Genomic DNA, 21,701 nt, shown 5'->3' with positions numbered 1-21,701 from the left:
GCATCTTGTATCTCTGTGTGCATTGCAATCTTCAACTCCTAGTGATGAAGGAAAGGCAGGAGTTTTGTTTTTTGGCTTTTGTTTTGATTTTCCCTTTAAGATGACCTAAAGAAATAAAGAGGAGGCACTGGGGAGATGGCTCGGTTAGTAAAGTGCTTCCCAAGCAAGCATGGGACCTTAGTTCAGATCCCCCAACATCCATGTGTTAAAAAAAAAAAAAAAAAAAAAAACTAGACACAGTGGCACATGCCTAATCCTATCGTGGCGGGCAGAGATAGGAGGATCCCTATGGGATTCACTGTGGTGAGCTAGTCTAGCCAAGTTGTTAAGTTCTAAGTTCAGTGAGACCTTGTCTTAAAACTCAGGTAGAGCGCAACAGAAGAGGACACCAGACAGAGACTACTGGTCTACCTGCACAGAGTGAAAAAGGTAGACATTAAAAGAGGGAAATCCCCAGTTCCTTAATATGTACCACACATCTGCTATTTCCAGTGCTGCTTTTTTTGTAACTTCTCTAGATCCAAATTCTTTCCTGGTGTCATTTTTCCCTGCACTTGAAGAATCCCTGTATCTTTTAAAAGGCATATCTTCTATGTAGCCAGTAACTGGCTTGAAACTTAAGCTTCTCCTGTCTCAGCCTCCTAAGAGCCAGACTCACAGATGTGTTCCTCCACCATCCCTTGGCATGCTGGTTTTCTGGTGGTGAATTCACTCAGCTTTGCTTGATATATTCATAAATGCCTTTATTTCAACCCATTTTAGAATAGATATAGAATCTGACTTGGCAAAATGTTTTGTTTAATCTCAGCACTTTGAAGATATTACTTCTCCATCTGATCTCTATTGTTTTTAATGGAAAATATTTGCATTTGCCATGTGAATGTTGTTTACATCTGAGCCAACTACTATGCTTGAACACCTCCCTGCCTGCATCATATAAGCTAGCAAGTCTGCTGTATACAAAATGAATAAACAGACAAAAGGTACATTTCCATATTCTAGGAACACAGGAGAACTCCCAATCAGGTTTTTATTGCCTTGCTAGTAAATAAGAGAGGAGGCCCAGGAACCCGCCAGGCATTTGAGGGAGTTATCCAATATTAAAGCAGAAACAAACTCTAGCAAAGAATAAACTTGGCAAGGGAAAAGGGCAATTCAGATAGCAAAAGGAAACTTTAGAAAACAAGCATGTCAACAGTAAAACAGGAGCCAGCCGCTGTGGTTTTTATATGAACACCAGAAGATAGATGCCTTTAAAATGTAAACATGATGTGAAAATAAAAATAAATAAATAAATAAATAAATAAAATCCAAGCTGGAGTCCAGTTGAGTATGGTGGCATACCCCTGTGACCCTTGCTGCTCAGTAGGCTGAGGCAGGAGAACTATTTCAGCCTGTGAGTTCAAGGCTAACCAGAGCAACATAATAAGGTTTTGTTTAAAAAGAACCAAAACAGTAAAAAAGAAAAAAGGTAGTTAAATCAGACAGTAAACTGGAGGGATTACTCCCAGAAAATGAGATGAAGGTGAAGTCGAGATCCTGAATATCAACTGAAGGACTTGTGTGGGAAGAATAGGAAGGCAAGTGGGGAGCTGGGCATGTGAGGTGGTGTGAGAGAACTGGGTTCTCACACCCCAGGTGGGATGGCATCCAGCAGTATTTGAAGCCAAGGAAGGGGAACAATGCAGGGGAACATTTGGAATCTGGTGTGAATGCCAGGGAAGGCCATCCGGAGTATTAAAGGAAGCTGTATGTGGGCCATCAATGGGATCCCAAGAAGGAGGGAACAAAGAAGGACCGGCTCTATGCTATAAACCTCAGAGTGTCATCTGGATTTTCAAACTATTAGTTTACTCTTTCCCAGATGGCATTCCCACAGGATGTGATGACATATGCCTGCCATCCCAGAACTAGGAGTTGGGGACAGAAAGGTCAAGGCTACCCTGTGCTACATAGAACACTATCTCAACTCCTACACCTCAGGAAATCGAAGGATCTTGGTGTTAACACTCAGGTAGGACACTTACCTACTGGCATGTGTGAGGCTCTGGGTTCCATGGCATCATCACTAAATTAATGACTAGATTAACTAATTAAAAGAAGGTACCCCATTGTAAAACTTGACGGAGTTACTAAGAAAAGCATCAAGTGTGCTGGTATACTTGGGTACTGTTTGTTACCCTGCACATACAGTAGTCTCCGAAGCTACAGTTTTGTTTTCCTTGGTTTATCTGTTTCTTTTCTATTGCTGATAAAGTACCCCAACAACAACAACTTTAGGGAGAAAGGGTAGGGATGTGGTCCATTATGATGGGGATCTTAAGAGAGAAAGGGTAGGGATGTGGTCCATCACGGTGGGGAAATGTGACAACTGGCAAAGAAAGCATGGTAGCATGAGCAGGAAGCTGGCTGATCACACTGCATCTCCACACAGAGAGCAAAGCAAAACCAACGAGTGGGGCCAGGCTATAAATGGTCAAAGCCCACCACCAATGACACACTTCCTCCAGCAAGGTTCTGTAACTGACTCAACCAATGCCATCCATTGGAGACCAAGTGTTCAAATGCATGAGCCTGTAGGGAACATTTTTCATTCAAACCACGTTGCTTTCAGTTATTCATAATCAACCATGCTCTGGAAATATTTAATGAAGAATTCCACAAATTTGCAGTTCATAAACTTTCAAGCATATGCTGTTCTGAGCCAGGGTGATGAACTCCTCCTGTTCTGCTCTATCCAGGTGAAGGTATGAGTCTTCCCTTTCCCCAGCGTGTTCACCCTGGACATGCTATCATCTTGTTAGCCATTTAGTTTAGGTTATCAAGTTAACTGTCTCAGTAATTGAATACAGTGTTCGTGTTCAATGAATTGTTGTCTAATAAAAGCCCTAAAGCATAAACAGAGTGAGGCTGCTGATTCAGATGTACCCATGAGAAGCCGCCAAGTGCTTCCTTTGGGCGTGAAGGTGAAAGTTCTTCACCTAAATGAGAAAAGGGTATACCAAGGTTGTTGTGTGCTACAGTAAGAAAGACTTTCCCAGCCACAAAATTGTGAAACGGGGATGCTCTTACTGGTTTCGCTGTTGCTCTTTGTAAAGTTGTAGCTACAGTACAAGGCAGGTGTTTAGTTCAGATGGTAACAACATTCAACATGAATGCGAATGCACAGGGGGAACATTGTCTCCACACAACGGGGCTATCTGCCCTTCCCAGCATCCTCTGGGGTTCTTAGGCCATATTCCTACTGATGCTTCCTGCACCCAAACAACTGGTGTCTAGAATTCTTGCATCCTCCTGGTATTTGAAATACCATCGTTCAGGGATTTTATGACTACGAAATCCAGAACAAAACTCTGGGGGGAGGGGCATATGTGCCCTCTCCAAGCCATTTCCTTGATGCCCTTTATCTTTCTCACTCTTACTTTCCATAACGAGGATTTTAAACACATTTCAAATTATGTGTTAAGTTTATTGAGTAAATGTTGCTATGGGTGGCAACTGTGTAGATATAATATATACACAGTATTTTGAATAACAGACTTTTTGAGTTGTAATTCACACATCATAAAACTGACCTTCGTAAGGTGTTCTTGTGTATTCTTATAAATAGATTTGGGCAGCCTTCTTCATTCCTTTCACCCAAATCTTTGTGCTTAAACTTTGTGACTTGAACGTAGCTCTTGGGTGACTAGTTCCTTGGACCTCAGAAAAAGAAAACCATTCACTGAAGCATTAAACTGGAACCTACATACTTGATTTTCTAGCCCTGGCTTCCTTTATTGTGTTTCAGCTAAAGTTATTTCTTCTACATGGGTTAAGTCTGGGAGTGTGGGAGATTTAATAGAGTCTTAGTTGTTAATAACTTCTTGTATAAGCAAGAAAAGCCAGGAATTCAAACTCTTAGCTCATAGTCACAATCCAACAGAACCTCTACCCACCATGCCCCATGTTGTCTCCAGTTATAAATTCCTGTCTTAGGGATCTTTAAGGATTACTTCAAAAATATGGACAAAGAAAAAGCTTCATTACTGCTGGCACTTTCCTACTGGCAAGCTCAACCCCAGTCCTCTGTTAATATTGGTTTTTTTTTTTCCTTTGAACAAGAGGAATAATCCTGTTTGCTTGTTGGGAATTTAATTCGCCCAGGGGAAATGCATTGGGAAGATAATGGATAGAGATAAAGCTGTGATTGGCAGCTTCCAATGGCATTAGCTGGGGATTATACTTGGCCTCTGGCAACTACAGTCACCCAGGTTCCACCTGGAAGTAGCATGTTGCTAGTGCCAGCCCCAGTGTGTCAGCAGGTGTATTTGACTGTCTTTCTTCTGTGATCTCAGGAATCTGATGTCAAAACAGCCAAAGAAGACTGGGGCATCTTTTGAGACCCCTTCTGAAAACAGCTGTGAGGTGCTAGCTGGGTCTTTGTCACAGTGGACTTGAGCGTGCTTGCTGGTGATCTTAAGGATTCATACCTTCTGGTTAGATGATTTGCCCAAAGGAGAGCCAGATCCACAACTGTGGAGTTGGGCTGGCATGGCGGAACCATGGACATGCCTGCCTTCTCTTCCTTGAGTCTTTTTCATCTTCATGCCCCCAGTTTCCAATCAAAGCATGATCTCTAGAGGATGTAGAGGGAGCTGGTGGCCCCTGGGAGCTGCGTCCTCATACGTGGGGAGAGGTGCAATAGGTGAGGATCATGTTAAACTTGAAATCAGGAAAACACTCCTTCATCCCCAAAACTAGGATCTGGGAACAGCTCTTCATGCCTGGGATGTGCCTTGCTGAGTCCCCAGTGTCTGACCTGACTGACTCAGTGATGGTGGGGACTGGAGAAGGGACCATATACAGGACCTGGATTTCCCAGGTGACCCCGTGTGTGGCTTCTGGCATAAGGTGATGAAAGCTTCCATGATATCTTAGTATCTGACCCAGTGCTTCTGATTGAGGGACTCCACCCAGAGAAAGTTGTCTATACCATAGCAAGTGCTAGTTCTAAAGAGGAGAGAGAGAGAGAGAGAGAGAGAGAGAGAGAGAGAGAGAGATGTCCTTTTATAATCCATGCTAAGGCATTGGTTAAGAAATAATTGCAGGGCTAGGAAGCTAATTCAGTCTGTGAAGTGCTTGCTATAGACACATGAGGACCTGTGTTTGATCCCCTAGTACCTATCTGAAAAGCCAATCATAGCAGTGCATACTTGTAATCCCAGTCCAGGGATAACAGACAAAGGGGCAATCTCCAGGGCTCACTAGGCTATTTTACAAACTCTGGGCTAGTGAGAGCTTGTCTCGAAAAATCAAGGTTGATGGCTCTTGAGAAATAGTACCTAGTATTGAACTCTTGCCCCTACATGGTACACACACACACACACACACACACAGAGAGAGAGAGAGAGAGAGAGAGAGAGAGAGAGAGAGAGAGATGTTATTCATGTAGTGAAATATTTTCCTTTAAATGTTTTTAGCTATTGATTTATATATATTCTGTAAACATATGTAGAACATCAATTGTTTGACAGACACTTGCCGTATACTAAAGAACGCACCCAACTAAGGAAGGCACATCCCTGAAAACAATGAACTAGTAAGTAAGTAGCTCTTGGATGCAGCAAATGTCATGCAGCACTGAGTGGGAAGGAGATGACACACAGCGTAGAAATACCCTGCATGAGAATACACTTGCATAGAAAGTCAGAGAAAAGCCCGTGCCAGAGCAATTATGAATGACTCTTATTTCCCTTTCCATGTGCATCAATGTTTAGCGATCTCTCTTTTATAAGTAGCAGAAAATAGCCTTTTAAAAGAGTCATCTTCAAGTCCCTTCCATGTGTTTTATGTCCTGTACTTTTTGCCAAATATGCGGAATAGCCTTTTTAAAGATTTATTTTATTTTTTATGTAGGTATGTGTGCAGGTTTCTGCACACAAGTGCAGGTACTCTGGGGGCCAGAAGAGGGCGTCAGATCTTCTAGATACAGGCATTTATGAGCAACATGACACGGTGCTGGGAAGCCACCTTGGCTCCTCTGCAAGAGCAACAAGCACTCTTAGCCAGCAGGCCATCTATTCAGGAAAGTGAAGGCAGGAAAGTGAAAATAGCACCGGAGTACAAGAAAAGGGGGAGAGATTCTAAATTGATATGCGACATTGGGACAGGTTATGGAAATCATACCTACTAGAAAGAGGCATTGTACTGTTGGGATCACATGCAGGGTTCCTGTGGCCCTACTGCCTTCCCCTGCAATCTCATTTTCTGTGCTGAGTTCCTGCTTCTCAGAACCATGATTTCTTAGCATACCACCCAGGCTCTCAGAGGCACTCATAAATATCTTGCAGGTAGAAGGAACAAAACTACAGAGCAGGTGTGAGCAACACCTCTTGTCCACCTTGGCTTACTGCCCGTGTGGCTTCGGTGTGACTCAACACGTCTTCAAAGACTCGTCATTTGTTTTGAACAAACAGCTCAAGTACATTTCTGAGCTTATAAACTGCTCACAACTTTTACCAAGCCCAATGAGAAAAGTGTGCGCGCTTAATCGCTTGAAAAGCTGCTCAGCTTCTCACAGTAGAGAAATGTAAGGCTAACCTCCCACAGCTGTTGCGCTGCGAGTCTCAGGCTGTCAGGGGACACACGCCTTTTGGTACTTAGTCTCTCTTCCAAGAATGTAGCCCACAAGTACACTTAGGAAGACATGAAGTGCACTGAGCATGGTGGGGTGCAAATGTAATCCCAACACACTAGAAGGCCCAAGGAGAAAGATCCACTGAGATCCTACCTCAAAACAAGATGCGAAATGACACATTCATCAGATTTTACTTGTCAAGTACTGTGGTGGCAGTTCCTCTGTGCTGGCTGGTATTCTGAGCCATAGAGTTGTTATCACTCTTCTTTAGATGCAGAAACTAAAGAACAGAGATGAAGGAGCTCTAGTTACCTAGCTAGTAGCAAACAGAGCCAGGATGCACACTGTCTGCCTCTCCGCATCCCTCCTTGTGTGACCAAAGTCACACCACAGGTTGCAAGATCACAGCACTATGTGTAGTTTCACCAGTTCAGAAACAACCTAAGTGCCCACCCCAGGGTGGGGGGGGGCATGTAAATAAATAACACCCGCTCTCTGCAATGCAGCAAGGGAATGACCTTCACGGTGCATGGCTAGTGGTAAAAGCAGGGTACAGCGGGGCCTACAAGATGTGTCAATAAAGGGGGTGAGGCAGTATATGTGTTCATATGTGCTCCAATAAGGGTAAAACAATTGGGAGGTACAGAGGAGATGGCCCGGTCAGAAAATTTCTTGATTCGTAAGTGTAAGGACCTGAGTTTGGATCACCAGCACCCACCTAAAAGCCAGGTGCTGCAGGTACATCTGAAATGTAGGCCTGGGGAGGGCAGTGGTAGGCAAATCCCTGGAGCTTGCTAGCCACTCATGCCAAATCAGTGAGCTCCAAGTTCAGTGAGAGACCCTATCTCAGAAACAAGGGGAGTGGGGAAGCAACTGAACAAAACACCTAGTGTGGGCCTCAGGGCTCCACACCCACACGCATACATGCACACACACACACACACACACACACACACACACACACACACACACACACACACACACACACTTAAACACTTGGGCTGGGGCTATATAGCTCAGTGGTAGAGGGCTTCTTACAATGTGTAGAGCCCTGGATGTTCGATTCCCAGGGCTGCAAACAAACAAATAAATGGTTCCTCAAAGAGCACATGAGCACAGCATGAGGCTCTGTAGTCAGCCTCTGGCAGGAAGACTCTGTCTTGCTTTTGTTAACTGGGTTTGAGCCATCCATTTATGCATCCTATTTAGAAACATGGACCCCATATGTACCTACTGCTATTTGCTGTTTCTTTTCTGACATGTATCTGCTTTGTTTGTAGGGGTTTGTTTGTTTGTTTTTTAAGCATGCTTTTTTGAATTTATATATGTGAACAGGAAATATGGTGGGTGTTTGTGGTTTTAAGAAAATCCAAGGACCTGTAATAAAAATGAAGTCTCCCATTCCTGAGTGGTAGCCTCCCTGCTGCCGCCTCCTGCAGGGTGGTTCCTGGAAAGGCTTTCCTGTTTCCTCCTCCTCATTGGACATTATTGATCCTGAGGATGGAACAACTCCTTTTGTTTGTCAGACTGAAACTGTCTCCCAAAATAGGACTCTAATTTCAGTGAGTTGGCTTTTTGTGGGTGTTTTTGGAGACATCCTATAGGACTGAAATAACTCCTGGCTAAATTATAGTTTGCAGAGCCCTTGGGCTCTGTCCTTCAAGTCACCATAGTCACTCTGTAATCACTGTTGGTCGCTCAGTAGTTAAAGAGCCCAGATGCCTTTGTGGTTTGAAATATAGCTTTAATTTGAGCCTAAGGAGTTCGAGATGGATAAAGTCATTGGTGTAGCTGGGCTTTCCACACCTGGAGCTGTGTGAGACACTCAGTGTTACTGTTAAATGCGCACCTGTGAAATGCGTAAAGAGGCTAAGCCACCACGTGTCCAAATGAACTAGATCCTTTGGAAGTCCATGAACTAGGAAAATGTCTGCTTCTCCTAGTGAAAGGAACCTGCCTGTATGCATCATCTAAGCTGCCCAGGCCAAGCCAGCCTCAGACAATGCAGGGTCTGACATGGGGTAAGGCCTAATTCTGTCTTGTGTGGCTATAATAAAATACCTGAGGCTGAGTCATTTACAATGATTAAAGGTTGGCTTGGTTTGTGGTTCTAGAAGCTAGAAAATCCAAGAGTATGATGCCAGCATCTGGTGAAACCTTTTTGCTGCGTCATACTGTGGAGGAGGGTATCCCATGGTGAGTCGGAGCTAGTGTGCTGGCTCCACTCTCGTTCCTTCTCCTTACAGACCAACTTTACATAATCTACTCCTACTTTTTCTTCCCAAATGCACCTCCAGATGCTATTATTATGAATTGGGGTCTTATGTTTACAACACCCAAACTTTGGAGGGGACATGTTTAAAGGACAGCAGACAGTTTGGGGAGTGGCCAAAACAAAAACACTGTTACAAATGAGCCACACATGGAACTGACCACTACACTGTGACATAGTGCTATCACTCATCCAGGCCTACTGCTGTCCTAGAACCCGGTGGTGGTGGGGTTGTCACAGGGATGTGTGGTACTCTGATGAGCATGAGTCCCCTGTTCCGGGATTTAGTGAGCCTGAGAGATGTCCATTCGAACAAAAGATAAAGTTGTCTTGGCTGAGCTGCCCACCTTGTGAAGCCACCTCTGCACAGGTCTCTAGAGGCAGATGCCTGTCCTTGTGGCAAAGAGCTATCAGGACAGCCAAATTGCATACACCCCAAAGGATGAGCACAGTGCTACCCCTCACCTCTGATCCTCCTAAACACAGTTGCTAGGGATGCCATTGTTAGCAAAGAAGCCCTAAAATAGTGACCTAGCCCACAGAAGTCTATTACTTAGCTTGAAGGTGTGTTTTCATGACTTCAGGAGTTCACCTGATGGTGTGTTGTAGACTCAATGCTAGAGCACTTGCTTAGTATGTTCAAGGCCCCGGGTTCCATGGCCAGCCTTACACATGTGTGTGTACCTGGTAATCTCAGGTTAGGCATTCTAGCTTCTCTTCACACCTGAGCATTCCTAGCTACATGGCTTCTGTTTCCACAGTCCCCACCACCCCCATCACAGGCTGGGTGCCCTACTGTTCTTCTCTGGTCTCCCCATACCTGTTACATGCCCCTCCCACGGAGCCCAATCTTACCACTCACCTTCCTGTTTACAAGCATAGTTTCCATGCTCCAGCTTTGGTATGTGTTTGGATTTGTCTCTGGGACTTCTCTCACCTCCCAGCCCCATACCATTACCTGGGCTGGTTACAGAGTAAACAGGCCTGAGACCAAATTCCTCTATGCTTTGGAGTGGAGGATCCAAATAGAAGGCTCCTTGAGTACAGTCTAGTGTCCCATAGAATGCCAACTAACAAGGCTTCTCATCAAGTCTGATACCTAGTCTGCCCCAGAGGGACAGAGAGCTAGCTATTGCCAGTTTCAGGGAAGAGCATCTTCAAAGGCAGCTGCAGTGAAAATAGGCAAGGAGCCAAAAGCACCTCTCTAGGACTGCAGAGTCCAAATCAGTCAAGCTCCCCCCATCAAGCTCAGGAAATGCTGGGCAGCTCAGGAAGAGAGAAATGCTGACTTTTAGGAAGGAGGTAGCTGAGGAAAGCAGTCTCTGACCCAGGCACTAGGCTCATTTGTGTATTAGTCAGGGGTCTCTAGATGAACAGAACTGATAGAATGAGTCTACAATACATGCATACATACATACATACATACATACATACATACATACATACATACATAGAGAAAGGGAATTTATTAGAATGGCTTACAAGCTGCTTGTCCAACAATGACTTTCTACCAGCAGAAGGTCCGTGAGTTGCTCAGTTCATGAGACTGGGTGTGTCAGCTAGTCTTCCATATACACATAAATCCCAAAGAAGCAGACTCACCAAATGTGAGAGTCAGCAGATTTGGTGACTCTGTATATAAAACTTGATAATTCCGGAAAATAAGGAAAACCGGTGATGGAGGTCATTTGGTCCTACCATCTCTGGATAAACTGAAAAAGAGAAAGAATGAGTTCCTGATAAAATCCACTTTTAGCATTTCAGAATACGGTGAAGGGAAATGAAGAGTAAAGTGATGAGACTGAAATAGTCTAGAGGTTTCTAAGTGTGCTCTGGAACAGAATCTCTCCACAGAGCTCAAGTTGTAAAACCAAACTAAAGCCCTTGCTATAGGGTTGGCTGAATTACAGTGAAATCCAAGTTCCAGCCTCAGAGGGTGTCAGCAGTTAAAGTAAGGGCGTTAGCTGGAAAGAAAAAAATGGGATCCTGTAACTTGGGAAGGGGGTGTGTGAGAGAACCCTATTGAAGCTGAGGACTTTGAACTCTTAGATTCTCCAGGGTTTATCTTGCCTGAGGAAGCAGTCTCTCCACCCTCTAAAGGAAATGCACTCACACCCCCAGCCTCTGAAATATTGCCTTTTCTGCCTGACTGAGGAAATTAATCTTCATTGTCCGCTGAACCAGCAATGACCTTCCCTGAAAGGGATGCCAGGAAAGACAATACTGATGTCCCTCAGAGCCCACCAATCGTTGCCCCTAAACCTACAACCAAACTAGAGGCAAAGCAGGCTCCTTAAATAGAAAGTGTAGTCCATGAGGAGGTTGCTAAGTACAAAAGAGCTTAATGAGTTTGCTAATTCATTCAAGCAGAAGTCTGGGGATATGTGTGGGAATGGATTTTAAGGGTGTGGAGTAAATGGTGGAAGGAACATAAAACTGGATCAGGCTGAGTTTATTGATATGGGCCCTCTGAGTGCAGATTCTAGGTTTCATATGGAAGCTCACATAGTTAAAGAAAAAGTTGTCAAAAGCTTGTTTGAATGGTTGGCTGAAACACTTATCAAAATATGGCCTACTGAAAAGGAGTTGTTGATGCCTGCTATCCCTTGGCTTAGTGTTGATGAAGGGATTTCAAGGCTCAGGGAAACTACAATGCTAAGTGGGTAACTATGTAAAAACCTACTCCTCCACAATGGGAAGGCCCAGAAGGCATGCCCTTCATGATCCTGATACAAGCAAAAGTGGTGAGAGGGCTACAAGCACATTCGAAGAGCTTTGTTGTCACCCATTTCTTCATGCCAGACCTCAGAGTCTGAGATGCTGCTGCTTAACTGGACAAATTAATTAATTAATTAATTAATTAATTAATTAATTAATTGAGCCCCAAACACTGAATCGCCAGAGTCAAGGTGATACTTGTTATTGTAATGGGCAGCATAGACAAACCAATGTCTACAAGGCCTGACCCATAATGGGCAGCACAGGCAGAGAGTTTTGTCTCTCTTTTTTTAATTTAAATTAGAAACAAGCTTGTTTTACATGTCAATCCCAGTTCCTTCTCCCTTGCCTCCTCCCCTGCCTGCCACCAACCCTCTATCCCATCCTCTTTCTGCTCTACAGGGAGGGTGAGGTCTTCAATGGGGGGAATCTTCAAAGTCTGTCATATCATTTGCAGCAGGGCCTAAACCCAACCCCTGTGTGTCTAGGCTGAGAGAGTATCTCTATATGTGGAGTAGGCTCCCAAAGTCCATTCATGTACTAGGGATAAATACTGATCCACTACCAGAAGCCCCATAGATTACCCAGACCTCCAAACTGACATCCATGTTCAGGGGTCGGGAACAGTCCTATGCTGGTTTCCCAGCTATCATCCTGGGGTCCATGAGCAACCCCTTGTTTAGGTCAGCTGTTTCTGTGGGTTTCTCTAGCCTAGTCTTGACCCCTTTGCTCATCACTCCTCCCTCTCTGCAACTGGATTCCAGGAGTTCAACACAGTGTTTAGCTGTGGGTGTCTGCTTCTACTTTCATCAGCTACTGGATGAAGGCTCTAGGATGGCATATAAGGTAGTCATCAATCGCATTATCAGAGAAGGGCGTTTAAGGTAGCCTCTCCACTATTGCTTAGATTGTAGTTTGAGTCATCCTTGTAGATCTCTATACATTTCCCGGTAACAGATTTCTCTTCAAACCTATAATGGTTCCCTCTATTATGGTATCTCTTTTCTTGGTCTCCTCTGTTCTTCCCCTGACTCAATCGTCCTGCTCCCTCATGTCTTCCTATTGCCTCCTCTTCTCCCCTTCTCTTTCTCCTAACTCCCTCTCCCCTCCCTGCATGCTCCCTCTTAGCTCAGGAGATCTTGTCCCTTTCCCCTTCTCTTGGGGGCATGTATGTCTCTCTCAGGGTCCTCCTTATTTCCTAGCTTCTCTGATTGTGTGGATTGTAGGCTAGTAATTCTGTGTTCTATGTCTAAAATCCATATATGAGTGAGTGCATACCATGTTCATCTTTTTGTGACTGGATGAACTCACTCAGGATGGTTTCTTCTAGTTCCATCCATTTGCCTCTGAATTTCAAGACTCCAGTGGTTTTTTTTTTTTTTTTCTGCTGAGTAGTACTCCGTTGTGTAAATGTACCACATTTTCTTTATCTATTCTTCAGTTGAGGGGCATCTAGGTTGCTTCCAGGTTCTCGCTATTACAAATAATGCTGCTATGAACATAGTTGAACAGATGCCCTTGTTGTATGAATGTGCATCTTTTGGGTATATGCCTAAGAGTAGAATTGCTGGTAGACTGATTCCCATTTTCCTGAGGAACCACCATACTGATTTCCAAAGTGGCTGTACAAGTTTGCACTCCCACCAGTAGTGGAGGAGTGTTCCCCTTTCTCCACATCCTGACAGAGGGATTTTTATGTTGTCATGGCTCATATGGACCTTTGGTACTGACTAGTCAATCATGGTGTTTCCAGACATGAAATAGATAGGAAGCCTACAGAATTTTTGTTTGATCTGTGTAAGCAGAAAAATTCTCAGACAAATAAAAAAAAAAAAAGACTACATTGGATCATGGCAAAAGGAAATCTCAGTCTATGAAATAATTTCCAGATTTGAGTTATTTTGCAGACCTAGAATGCCTTGAATGAAGGGACAGTCAGTTTCCCATAAGGACCTTGATAAAATTGCCAAGAGTTTTACTGTTAGCCTTTCCCAAATCCTTTCCCAGAGAGATGTAAGGCTTTTTACAATGGTAACTATACACCGGTAGAAAGGAAACAATCAGATTTTCTGGGGTCTGTTGTTACTGGCTCTGAATTAACTCTGATTCTGGGAGACCCCAAGAAACATGTGGCCCTCCACCTAAAGTAGGGGTTTAATGAGGTCAGGTGATTCATGGAAGTTTGGCTGAAGTCTGACTCACAGTAGGGTCTAGTGGGTCCCCAAATTCCTCCTATGGTATTTCCCCAGTCCAAGATGTATAATTGGGATAGACATAATTAGAAGTTGGCTAAATTCTCACATGGGTTCTCTGACCTGTCATTGGACAGGATAAATGGAAGCCCTTAGAGTTGCCTCTGCCAGGGAAAATAGTGAATCAAAAACAATGTCTCATCCCTGAGGGAATTGCAGAAATTGGTGCCACCATCAAGGACTTGGAACATGCAGGGGTGGTGGTTCCCACCACATCTCCCTTTAACTCTTCTATCTAGCCAGTACAAAAGATAGATGGATCATGGAGAATGGCAGTTGACTATCAAAAACCCAATCAAGTAGTGACTCAATAGCAGCTGCTATACCAAATATGGTATCCTTACTTGAGTGGATTAACACATCTCCTGGTATATGGTATGCAGCTATTAATCTAGCAAATGTGTTTTTCTTGGTACCATAAGGACCACCAGAAGCATTTTGCTTTCAGTTGGCAAGGCCAGCAGTATACCTTTACAGTTTTACTTCAAGGATATGTTAACTCCCTAGCCCTGTGTCATAACTTAGTTCAAAGGGATCTTGATCATCTGTGTCTTCCACAAAATATCAACATCGGTTCACTATGTTGATGATATTATGTTGATTGGACCAAGTGAACAGAAGGTGGCCGCCACTTTGAGCTCATTGATAACAGGTGTGCACATCAGAAGATGGGAAATAAATCCCACCAAAATGCAAGGACCTTCTACTTCAGTGAAAGTCTTAGGAGTCCTGGTGTGGGACATGCAGACATAGTCCTTCTAAGGTAAAGGATAAGTTATTGCACATGGCCCCTCCTACCATCAAGAAGCACAAGTTTAGTGGGCCTTTTTTGGATTCTGGAGACAGCACATTACTCACTTGGGTGTGTTACTCTGGCCCATATACTAAGTGACTCACAAAGCTTCTAGCTTTGTGTGGGGCCTGGAACAGGAGAAGGCTCTTCAACAGGTCCAGGCTGCTGTGCGGGCTGCTCTACCATTTGGACCACATGATCCTGAAGACCCAATGGTATTTGAGGTATCAGTGGCAGATAGGGAATACTGTTTCACAGTCCCCTCTAGGTGACTCACAGAAGAGACCTTTGGGATTTTGGAGCAAGGCTTTTACCATCATCCATAGACAACTATTCTCCCTTTGAGAGACAGCTTTTGGCCTGCTATTGGGCCTTGGTAGAAACTGAATGCTTGATAATGGGCTACCAAGTTATCATGTAACCTGGCTGCCCACTATGAGTTGAGTGTTATCTGACCCAAAAGTCATAAAGCAGGATAGGCACAACAACAATCCATCATCAAAGGGAAGTGGTATATATGTGATTGACCATGAGCAGGTCCTGAGGGCACAAGCAAGATACATGAAGAAGTTGCCTAAATGCCTATGGTTTCTACTCCCATTACAATGCCGTCTGCTGCCAAGCACACACCTATAGCCTTATGGGGGTGTGCCCTATGATTGGTTGACTGGGGAAGAGAAGACTATGGCCTGGCTTACTGATGGCTCTGCATGTTATTCAGGCACCTCCTAGAAGTGAACAACTGCAACATTACAACACCTTTCTGGGATACCACCTTAAAAGATACCTATAAGGGGAAATCTTCAGTGTATAGAACTTTGGGCCGTACACTTGGCCATACACAGAGCTCTCCAAATAGGCAAAGGATGTGAAGAAGCTTGTGTCCCATGTAAATACTCATCAAAAGATAACTTCAGCAGAGGAGGAGTTCAGTAATCAAGTAGATACCCATTTTGTGGACAGTCAGCCTCTTTCCCCAGCCATCCCCATCATTGCCCAATGGACACATGAACAAAGTGCCTATGGTGGCAGAGATGGAGGTTAGGCATGGGCTCAACAATATGGGCTGCCACTCACCAAGGGTGACCTGGCTACAGCTGCGACTGGGTGCCAGATCTAACAGTAGAGACCAACACTGGGCCCCAGATACGGCACCATTCCCCAGGGTAACCAGCCAGCAATCTGGTAGCAGGTTGACTATATTGGATGACTTCATCTGTAGAAAGGATGACGCTTTGTCCTTACTGGAATAGATACTTACTCTGGTTATGGATTTACCTTTCCTGCATGTTATGCTTCTGCCAAAACCACCATTGTGGACTTACAAAATGCTGTATTTACTCTCATGGTATTCCACACAGTATTGCTTCTGACCAAGAAACTCACTTCACAGCCAGATAGGTGAAACAGTGGGTCCACAATCGTGGAACTCACTGGCCTTTCTGTGTTCCCCACCATCCTGAAACAGTTGGCCTGATAGAAAGATGGCATGGCCTTTTGAAGTCTCAATTACAGGGCCAATTAGGTGGCAGCAGCATGGAAGGCTAGGGCTGGCTTCTCAAGAAGGCAGTATGTGCTTTGATCAGTGTCCAATATAAGGTACATTTTCTCTCATAGCCTGAATCCACAGGTCCAGGAATCAAGGCATGGAAAGGGAAATGATTCCATTTACAATCACCCTTAGTGACCCACTAAGGAAACTTTTGCTTCCTGTTCCCAAGACCTTCAGTTCTGCTGGCCTAGAGGTTTTAGTTCCAGAGCAGGGAACACTCCTGCCAGGAGACACTGGAAGCTCAGATTTCCCCCTGGCCACTTTGGGCTTCTGGTGCCCTTAAACCAGAAGGCTAAGAAAGGAGTAACAGTGTTAGGAGGGGTGATTGGACTGTTTCTCCACAGTGGAAGTAAAGAAGATAATGTCTGAAGTGCAGGAGAGCCTTTGCGGTGGTTTTCAACTTGTGGATCATGACCCCTTTGGGGGTCATACATCAGATATTTACATTAGGATTCATAACAGTAGCAAAATTACAGTTACAAATTAGCAATGTATTAATTTTATGATTTGGATCACCACAACATGAGGAACTGTATTAAAGGGTCACAGTGTTAGGAAGGTTGAGGACCATTGCTTTAGGGCATCTCTTAGTGCTAACATGTCCTGTGATTAAAGTCAGTGGGAAACTACAACATCCTAACCCAGGCAGGATGACAGAAGACACAGACCCTTCAGGAATGAGGGTACGGGTCACTCCTCCAGGAAAAGAGCCAAGTCCTGCTTAGGTGATTCCTGAGGGTGAAAGAAATACAGAACGGGTAATAGAGGAAGGCAGTCATGAATACCAGCTAAGGCCACGTGATCAGTTATAGAAACAAGGATTATAGTTGGCGTAAATGTTTCTGCTGTGTTTTGTTGAGATTGTATTTATACAGTTGTGTTTTCTCTCCTTGATTTCTTTATCATGTAATAGAACATCAACTAAGAGAGTATCAGTAGCTATCGTATTTAAGTTTGAGATACTATAAGAATGTAAATTCTTAAGTCCCTAATAAAATGCATTCGTGGTTGTTGGAGGGGAAGTTATATCATATTAGTGTAATTATGACCTGGTTACTGTTCTCATTTGGAAATTAATCGTGATGTAAGGAGATAAGATTGTGTGTTGAGTTGGTAAGGAGTGTACTTGTGGTGACTGTTCTTGGTTGTCAACTTGACTGCATCTGGAATTAACTGAAACCCATGTGTCTGGGTACACTTATGAGAGTTTTTTTTTTTTTTAACTAAGTAATTTAAAGTGGGAAGACCCATTTTAGCCCGGAATTTTCAGGGTGCAATCAATCAAATGCTTTGCCTCCTTAAGTTTGTAAAGTAGTTCACACCATGGGCTTTCCATACTTCCTGAGCTTCTAAAAGAGGCTTCAATAGCTTTAGGTTTTGGCAAATTGGAAAGCCTGTTCCAGATACTTAAAAAAATTCATCCTCATACTTCTGTTGCTCTTGAACCACGTCTGGTACCAAAATCTGTATTAATCAGAGTTCTCTTAGAGGCACAGAACTTATAGAATGGATAAATACACATCATACAGAAGGGAGATTTATTAAAATGGCTTACAACCATTTTAATAAATGGTTCTCAATCTTCTTCATGCTGTAACCTTTTAATACAGTTCCTTACCCTTTAGTACAATTCCACATGTTGAGGTGACCCTCCAACCATAAAATTATTTTCATTGCTATCATTACTTGATAACTGTAATTTTGCTACTGTTAAGAAATGTAATGTAAATATTTTTGAAGAGAGAGGTTTTCCATAAGGGTCACCACCTACAGGTTGAGAATCGCTAGCTCACATGCTGTGGTGCAGCTAGTCTAACAATGGCTGTCTACCAGCAGAAGGTCCAAGAATCCAGTAGTTGTTCCATCCACTAGGCTGTACATCTCAGCTGGTCTTCAGTAGACACTGGAATCCACAAAATGTAAGCTCCAATGCCAGTAAAGGCATGGACTTGCCTGTGAGAGTGAGAGCAAGCTGGCAGGAGAGGAAGCTTTCTTCTCCCATGTCCTTTATACAGACTGCCAGCAGAAGGTGTGGCCCAGATTAAAGGTGGATCATCCCACCTCAAAAGATCCCACAGGTATACCCAACTGCATGGGTTTTAGATAATTCCAGATGTGGCCAAGTTGACAACATCTGGAACAGGCATCACATGTGGCCATCAGGTGAGTTGGAAGTGAAGTAACAACAAAGAGCCTACTATGGGAGTGGAAGCCAGGCCGCATCTAATACTCTTATGAGTGATGAATGGAGGCTGCTGTACATGCTTAGCAGCCAGCAGGCATCCAGAGCTTTTGGGGGATAACTGTGGTTTTGGTGCCTTCCAGGAAAGTTGAAAGAATGGAGCCTCATTTTATATGGCACAGCGGAGCACCCGTACCGCACATTCAGTTCCCATCAGTCTCGCTCACGGATGCTGGAGCTCTCAGTCCCAGAGCTGGAGCCTCCCAAAGCTGTTGGGCCACCACCCCAGGCAGAGACTCCCGAAGATGAGGAAGAGTACACAGGTAATGGGACTGAATGAGAGGAGATGGTTGGCCTCCCAACTTTGTTTTCCACTGTAACTTGAGGATGGGGCCCTTTCAGGCAAAAGGTGGGGTTTTGGTTATGAGTCTTGTCTTGCCTGGAAGTTGTAATAATGACAGTAATTTGCACTCACACAGCTCCTTCCACCCAAGGCTCTCCTAATACTTTACAGACCAGTAAGTATGCTTCAAACCAGTAAGTACTCTCTGACCTTCCAGGCTGGGCACTGAGCTCCTATATGCCCAACCAGAACTGGGGCTTGCCCTGGGTTAATTAGCTAGCTCCAGGGCTTCCCCTTTTCTTCAAGGGCCCTCATTGCAGGAGTCAACATCCTGACTCTCCCAAGTCCATCCACTATGAGCAACCAGAAATGAGAAGGAAGCCTGGGTTCCACAGATTTGTTTCAAAAAAGAAGCTGTGGTTGAGAAGTGCCCACTCTCCAGGGCTAGTACCCAGGAGAGGCTGTCAAGAGATGATCAGTACTGGGTGCATGTAAAGATCCCTGGTGCAGATGCTTCTCTATGCATCCCATTGGCACAGGGTATCTAGACTGCTGGTGCATTTGCAAGGTGGCAGGGAGCCACACTAACCCAAAGTTGTCTTTAGACACCTCCAACCTCTGAGCAGAGTGAAGATGTTATTAGAGTCTAAAGCTGTTCATTTTCCTCTGAGCTATTCCACAGCAATTGTATGTTTCTGGTTGGGCATATTTTTTTCTTAGCTAAATGTCCTAGCTACCTGACAAATGATGGGTGATCTCTCAAAATATGGATAACTAAATGGAAAATTCCACCAATACAAATCAAGCATAAACCCTGGTCGATTCCATTTTTAATTTCTTCTGCCTTTTCTTTAAAATGGAACATTGAATTATGTATGAATTAATCTGACGTTTTCCCCTGTGATTTATAAACCGTGGCTAGATTTAGCAATTATTAATAAAGAGCTGATTTGTGTGTGTGTGTGTGTGTGTGTGTGTGTGTGTGTGTGTGTGTGTGTGTGTGTGTGTGTGTGTGTGTCTCCTCAAAATCTGCTACTAACTCCAGCCATGCACACTGGCATCTCATCCTTATGCTATTCTGCTCTGACACATTTGGTACATGTCTCTATCTAGCATGGCCCGGATGGAGGAAGAGGTTTCTATGGGAATAAGGTGTGTTTCTGGCTCTCAGGAAAGCTTCCTAAAGGCTAGTGGGGAACTGGAAGGGTGACCCAGTCACAGAGACAAGCCAGAGTGACAGGGGGTGCCATGGTATAAGTGGCCAAGCAGGAGAAGTGAGGAACAGCCACTTTAGAGTCCAAAGAAAGGGCAAGGGTCACCACTGGCTTTTGCTTTTAGAACATGGAAAGCTGGCCATTGACAAACTGTACATTTGTGGTAATGCCCAGGTTGGCATTGGTTCCACCTGGACCTTGTGGCCAAGATAGTTGTCATATTAAGAAAGACAGAGAGTCCATTGGAGCAGTAGTCCCAGGGACCAGCATCAGGGTATTAGAGGCAGACAGGAGAGGTGAGAGGTGGAGGGCCAACTCTCCCTGGGACAAGAAATAGGAGGTGAAAGAGGGAAGATCAGAGAATGTTTGTGGATAATAAGGGCCCCAACCAAACAGCAGCTGGCAAGATAGCCCACCACAGGAAAGTGGGGCTTCTGCAGAGGATGCTCAGCATTGCAGTGGTCTGTTTTCTGTTGTTTAACAAAATCCCCAGAGCTGAGTGCTTATAAAGAAAAGAAGCTTTATTTGACTCACAATTCAGGGGACTAGAAATGCAGCCTCCCTGTCCATCTCTGAGGGAGATCCCCTTGGCTACATCATGGGAGAGTGGAAAAGCAGAAAGAAACATGGAATGATGACATATAAGAGCCAAGTGGGTAGCAAGGCCTTACTTTATAACAACCAGCCCTTGCCAGAACTCAGTCAGTGCCACAAGTTCACGTTAACCCTTTCTGAGGGCAACATCCAAAATGTTCTAACTACATTGCAATGTGTGCCCATAGGGTTTTCATCACTGGGACAAAAACCTAAGAGAAATAGTTAAAAGGAGGAATAATAGATTTTGGTTCATAGATTCAGAGGCTCCAGTCCACAGTTGCTTAGCCCTATTGCTCTGAGTGGTGGTGCAGAACATCTTAATGGAGAAGGTAGGTAGGGCAGGGATGTTCACTGCATGACAGAGAGGAAAGAGAAATCAGGCAGGAAGAAGCCAGTACCCCAGTGACACTCTGGCAATGCCCTACCTTCCATGGTTTTACCACCTCCCCAAATCAGTCAACATTTTGAATCCATCAATGGCTAAAATCGTTGACTAGGTCAGAGGCATAATTGATCCAGTTCTCTCTGGAAGCATCCACACAGATACACATGGAGGTGTGCTGCAGTTATCTCCTAGGTATCCCTCAGGCCAGTCATTTGGCCATCAGAGCTAGTCATCACACTAGGATGTTCCACCACCTCAGCTGAGGACCAAGATTCCAGCTCATGAACTGTTAGGGCCATCCCCATACTAGACCGGGCCCCAGTCAGAGCCAGGCAGCAGGAGTAGTCTCTATGTGGGATGAGTGGTACCCTGGGGTCAAGTGGAGGATGAGCAATGACATTAGCAAGTGGAGTGGTGGACTAGAGAACAAGGGCACTGGGGACTAGAAGAAGGCCCCCTGGAAGCAAGGGTAGCAGCCTCAGCAGGCACAGGGAAGACTTGTGTAGGGTACTAAGAATGAACAGCTTGGAGTGAGGGCCACCCTACAGTGACAGAGCCATCTGGTGGTGGCAGTACAGGTACATCACCACCGTCACCATCAGAACTGATAGGGACACTTTAATAAAGAGCAGACCCTAGGCTGGCCCCACCTAAGAGACCAGGTTCAGCAGATCTGGGGTGCTCTGAAGTCTATACCCATAGCAGGTAAATAAGATTCAGGAAGAGCTGTACCTAGGCAGCTAGTAGACCTGAGCCCAGAAAGAATGGAGGCAG

The 21,701-nt window shown here is 44.5% G+C and overlaps 1 protein-coding gene across 3 annotated transcripts in view; it reads left to right on the top strand.

Annotated features, from left to right (window-relative positions):
• Pcsk6 (proprotein convertase subtilisin/kexin type 6) overlaps nucleotides 1-21,701 on the top strand; it is a 190,178-nt gene that overhangs the window by 147,566 nt on the left and 20,911 nt on the right. For 2 of the 3 annotated variants that reach the window (XM_035441384.1, XM_027408096.2), the window contains 2 exons: nucleotides 18,532-18,711; nucleotides 18,868-18,906. In XM_035441384.1, the coding sequence (XP_035297275.1) occupies nucleotides 18,532-18,711; nucleotides 18,868-18,906 (219 nt within the window). The remainder of the gene's footprint in view (nucleotides 1-18,531; nucleotides 18,712-18,867; nucleotides 18,907-21,701) is intronic. The other variant, XM_027408098.2, reaches the window with a different exon arrangement.

This window comes from Cricetulus griseus, chromosome 3 (genome assembly GCF_003668045.3).
Source record: "Cricetulus griseus strain 17A/GY chromosome 3, alternate assembly CriGri-PICRH-1.0, whole genome shotgun sequence".
Classification (NCBI taxonomy): domain Eukaryota; kingdom Metazoa; phylum Chordata; class Mammalia; order Rodentia; family Cricetidae; genus Cricetulus; species Cricetulus griseus.
The sequence above is the reverse complement of the archived record's forward strand: the minus strand, read 5'-3'. Positions and strand labels throughout refer to the sequence as shown.